Consider the following 5,887-nt stretch of genomic DNA (forward strand, 5'->3'; position numbering starts at 1 on the left):
AGGTAAGGAAGTAAACGTAAGTAACGTACGTATAGTACTAGTTACTTACGTTGTGTGTGTGTGTGTGTGTGTGTGTGTGTGTGTGTGTGTGTGTGTGTGTGTGTGTGTGTGTGTGTGTGTGTGTGTGTCACAACGATCCAGACATGAACAATTATTATTTTAATAATATTTATGAACATCTCACTCAATACAATACGCACCCACCTTCCACGTACACGATAACATAACTACATGGAAAGAACAAGATTCTGAAACAAGCTATGTCACAAGCCATATCACTAATTCGCAGATGACGTGGCAATGTGGAAGAGCTCCCAAACGCCATCCATAGTTGCCACAAACCTACAACCCAAGCGGAGAGAACTATATTATATACAAAATGCTATATGCAAGACATGAATGCCCATGGCCTTGAGATGTTGATATATTCATAAGATAGTTAATAATATACAACCCTCATATGTAATCATCTAGCGGACACGACGGTGTAAACATCGCTGTATGAAGGTTCACATAACAGCACAGGAGGGTGGAAAGTTAATTAATCAAATTTATTTATTATTATTAATATTATATAGAACTTCACCCTCCCAGAATCCTTACAAGGATCTAGATCGTATTAAGACGTGAATGATAGTATAATAAGCGATTGATTTCGTGTTTCACAGACTATTAAGTTGTTGTTAACTAGTTCGTCTGTTTTAGTTTCGTAAATATTGAGTTAGTTTCAACGAAAAATAGTTCCAGAAATGCTGTTTACATAAGAAAAAGTGAAGAGCAACTGAAGTGAAATTGTTCCATTAGTACTGTGAATACAGACCTATCAGCTAACAACAACTAACTTTTAGAAGTGGTTGGTATAACTGCAATTATCGCTTTAACTATTGTTACGACAGCGGAAGTCACGCGACGCTGGGAGTATACGCGCTGGAGTTTCTCGAAGGATCACGAATTATCGAGAAACCCCGTGAATGTCCGAGTGTTTGCCAGGCGCCCTCTTTAGTATATAAGCACGGCAACTAAAGCCAGCGATAGATAAATATGCAGATAGATCGAAGAGATAGATAATTGAGTCAAGCGAACAGTAGGCACCTCAAGTAATGTGTGTGAATCATTGATTTATAGCGTGTGTTATAAAGGTTAAGTAACTGTGGAAATTCTGTGCATTACAAAGTTGTATCGAGAAAGAATAAACTAGTTTTAATTAAGAAAGGACTTGTATCGCTGAAGTTCCTTGGAAAGAATTTATACCGGAAAGTAACAAACAAGCAGATACGTAACACTATGTTGCATCATTAAATAGATATGTGCGAACAAGTCATAACCGCAATAACTACATTTTACACTTATTACAGGAACACTAAAATATAACTGGTAGCAAGTCACCAATGTTTGAATAATGAAGACTTAGTAGTTTAAATATATGAACTGGCGCGTGTTACATATAATGTTTATGGTGGTTGAAATAAAAATGGTGCAATAGGAGGAATCAAATTATAGTTGAACTTAAAATACTGTTTATTTGACTAACCTATTTCAACTGGGCTTTATATAATACAGGAAGGCAAATTGTGCAACGATCGGGACAAGATTGACTCAAATATCACGATTTCAAAGAACAAAAAAATGAATTTTCTCTAACCAATCATACACAAGATTGTACAATGATCCCTCTGTATACTCATGGAAATTTGGGCTAGCAACGTGAAGGTCACCTTTAATTTACAGTGAAACAATACTACCAGAATATAGGCATAATTCAACGTTATCCTCTGGAGAAAAGCTGCAATCTTAACGTAAAAAGTTCAGAGTGGCTAAGATTGAACTGTTAGAGACAGGTAAAATATGAAAGATTAAAACAAGTTCAAAACATTAAAGAAAGAAACTTACAGAAATACCAGAACCTTTGAGAGTAGTCGCTTCCACAACTATAATGGTTAGTAATTATGCGTTAGGGACACTTGTACACAAACTGAAGTACAAAAAGACCTTCGAAAAATAAGTTTAAAAAAAGGTATTACCACGTTTGAATTTTTGCAAGCTACATTTCCAAATGTTATAATTTGTTATTTAATTTAAGAACTCCAGCTCAGAACTACATTTAAAAATTACATCAATAAAAAATATAACCAAACCCTCACGAACAGTTCTAGTTTAAGTCAGGTTCTTGTTGTGAAGAGAGCAATTTTATTTAAATTTGTGTTCCATTATAAAAGAAAATGTTGTTGCACATACCATTTATTTATTATTATTATTTTTTTTTTTTAGTTGTCTGAAACTTGAATACCCAACTGAAATTTTATGGGTCTTTGTTTGTGGTGTTATTGAATAGATGGCGCCACATCTCATAACCCTCAATCACTACAGCCACACACCACTTCTCCATTATATCTAAGAGAGCAGTTTTCTTACCTTACCAGATAAATTATTAGTAAACTTACCTTTTTGAATGGAGAGGGAGTAAAACCCCATTTGAAGTACTGTGGGCAACTTTGGTCCTTCTTACCTTAGGAATGGCGCACGCACACACATTATAGAAATACACGATGATTCTCGGGGATAGATGAATTGTCATACGAAAATAGATTGAAACTTCCTTACTTAGTTCTCTTACACCGATGATTATCAGGTTAATTGAAGTGTTCGATATTAGGAAAATTGACAAAAATAACGCAGACAAGAGGTCAACTTTAAGTCTTATGAAAAGTCGGACATTCCATATAAGGTAATTGTATTTCTTCAATGGCGTGAAGAATTTTTAGAATAAATTGCCATTTACTGATTTAATGGTAAAGGCTCCAACTTTATAGGAGTTTTAAGAATATTTCTGAGATCAGAGGCGGATTTAGTGATTAGCTCCGTCTGTTCAAAGTTCATAGGCTACCTCGAGTGAATAGCATGGTCAACGCATATGGAATTAGTATAAAATATTATCGAGATGAAATACTGGCTTAGTTGTGTAAGGTGATAAATTTGTATTTTTCCTACTGGAAGAATGTGGTCAGTAAGGTCCTTCATGGAACTCATTTTAAAACTTAAAATGAGTCTTATCCAGAAGGACCTCCATTTTATTGAATGGTCCACAACTAAAAGTTATGAAAAGCGTATACCTATCTAATTGGAGTAACGAATTTTGGAAAACTTTATTTGAGGAGACAGTGGAGTTGTGCAAAAATTAAATTGAGGCTTTACCGTTATTGATAAAACCCTAAGAACATTTACCAAGTGATAAGTAGTGTTCTAAAATGCAAGTAGCTTTTGGCTCAGTTTTTAATTTAAGGCCAAAGTTATTGTTACAGTGCACAAAACTGGTAATGCCTCATTTGGAGTGATTGTGCCAATTAACTCCATTTAATACAGAAGGTATAGGCGTATTTGAAATATCACAGAAGTGGGCTACTATAAATTATATCTGGTGCAAGTCATTAAGCTATGATTAAAGGTTAATTGTATTTGAGAAATTAACTAGTTTTATTTATACAATAGTATACTAATAACACTACTTAATTATCTTAAAGGTGAATTTCAGGGTAAACGTTTAAAGAAATTGCACTAAAAAATCGTATCTAACTCAGTATGAAACTACCCAGCAATAAAAATTAATATGAAGTTCCTTATGAAAGATCAAATTTTAAATTTGTGTGGAAAGAACGTAATACCATAATCTTAATATACTTAAGTTTAAAGATACGCATTTAATCACAATTAAAAATTTAATACAATGCTTAGATTGAGAGAAAAGTAATGCAAAAATAATGGCGTAATTTTTTTTGTTAATACTAATATTATTATAATAACAGTGTTAACGCGAGAATACACTTAATTTTTTAGATTACATTTAGCTTTATTGTTTAATAAGCAAGAAATAAAAGCATTTTAAGCACTGATTATTAAATTTATTTTTATTAACAAGTTGCTCTGACAAAATAGCTTAAGTTTTAGTACAAGTTCGAGGTATCACCACAATACACCTAATGGATCTAAGAAAACAATTTAAAAATTAGGTGAAAGTTCGGAAAGTCAACCATCTCAACTAATTCAGTGCCTTCTATACCACTATAATCGATTTGAGAATGTATTATTCGGAAATGGCGGAAATATAACGCGGGTTAGGTCACAACATACGTTACTACAAATATATATATATGCCATTTTTTTCAGTTACCAAATTAGTGTAGATTCATTGTAGTATGTAAATTGCAACACAAAACAACTTGCATGAACCAATGTTGTTCGTGCGAAAATTCACTACTTACTTTAATCGTGATTATGTGCAAGTATAGGTGCAATACTAATAATTAGTTATCCGGCACGTGTACACATTAAATTATGATCTACGATTTACAGAAAACATAAGCACGAAGTCAGTTTTGCTTTCATAATATAATTAAAATTGCTGGTATGTAGTATTATACATATAATTTATAAAAGTCACGCATAATATCAAAGTTTAACTGACAGCGATACTCCATACTACAATTAAAACTCGTACTTAGTTTCTTTTCAATTACATAGAACTATTATTGTATTTTTAGACTAATTATGTTAAGTTTCATGTCGTACAATCACATGAACTTTTTACTTAAAATTTATTGAAAGATAATATTAATAGAAGAACTCACAAGACTCGCGAACAAACCCCACGCGAGCTAACGGCGACAGTCCTGAAGTCACTCGACAAACACTAGATTCTGCCGCACCTATAAATAGTTCAAAAGCTTTGTTCTTATGTTTGATATTTATGTAGGTTTCTTGAACGACATCTACGGTCGAACGAACTACAGGTAGCTTCATTAACTTATGTAAAATAGTATTTCCGCCTTCATTTTCTATTCTAGAACTCATGTTATTTCATGCAACTTTTTACAACAAAATTAACGAGAACCTTCCAACTAACAACAAAGCGAGTGGTTACGCGCGTCTTATTTGAAGCACCACTAAGCGGCCGTGAACTTTCATCTTATAATAATTTCTTGTAGCACGTGGCGTATTTGCATAATCATCTAATTCTTAAAACACGTGTGAACAAGGTCAGTGTCAATAATACATTTATTTATAAGAAATGTAGTTAAAAGTATACTCAATTACGTTTCAAATGAATTCGTTATAATTGTCTGCCATCTGATGAAAAATCATGAATGGAATAAAGGTGTGTCATTGTTTCTTTATATTTTCATAACGATAAGTAATAACTATAGACACAAACATCGACAAACACTGCTACAGCAATCAGAATATATTTCCATAATACTTTTTAAGTGTTATAACTTTAAGTTTATTTTTAAGTGTTATAAATGGGAGGGGGGGGGGGGCGATTCTTGCTGTAATAGTATCTTAGTTGTTGTCCAGTCTGAGAAACAAAAAGTTTTTGCATTATTTGTAAACTATATTATTGATGTTTTGTTCTAACAATTTTTTTGTGTGCAATATAAACTTACGTCACAAATTATAGAAGATATAAAGCTCAGAAATATGATAAGCATAAATACTGGTATCAGCTCTTAGAGTGAAAAAGATATTGAGGTACTGCCTCTACTGAAGGATGAACGGAAAAGAACGCGGTTTTCCTTGTTAAAAACTTTTTTTTTGCCAAATGCCTTATTGTGAGAATATGCATATGTAAGTACATTTCGTCAGTTCTTTTTTGTTAATTTCCTTTCACAACTCAAGTGCTGCGTATGGAAAGGTTGAAATGTGCATAAAAGTTTACACACGATTTTTGAATACTGAAAATAGATGGCAGCGCATTTTTTTCACCAAATCTTGTGTACTCTAGCGTTAAAGTATTTACCCCTGAATTAGCGCATGTGCTGAAAATGAAATATATATGTAATGGTTAGATGATTTATTTACAACTGATGTTAATTTTCTGCTTTGATTTGAATGA

General features: G+C 32.8%; 1 protein-coding gene across 1 annotated transcript in view; it reads right to left on the reverse strand.

Moving 5' to 3' along the window:
- The window catches only part of LOC106462547, a 14,812-nt gene extending 9,873 nt beyond the window's left edge, over positions 1–4,939 (reverse strand). Inside the window, exon 1 of the mRNA XM_013922485.2 lies at positions 4,623–4,939. Coding sequence (XP_013777939.1) covers positions 4,623–4,845 — 223 coding nt within the window. The 5' untranslated portion in view covers positions 4,846–4,939. The remainder of the gene's footprint in view (positions 1–4,622) is intronic.
- Positions 4,940–5,887: the final 948 nt, after the last annotated feature.

The sequence above is a fragment of the Limulus polyphemus genome, unplaced genomic scaffold (assembly GCF_000517525.1).
Source record: "Limulus polyphemus unplaced genomic scaffold, Limulus_polyphemus-2.1.2 Scaffold46, whole genome shotgun sequence".
NCBI classification, from domain to species: Eukaryota; Metazoa; Arthropoda; class Merostomata; order Xiphosura; family Limulidae; genus Limulus; species Limulus polyphemus.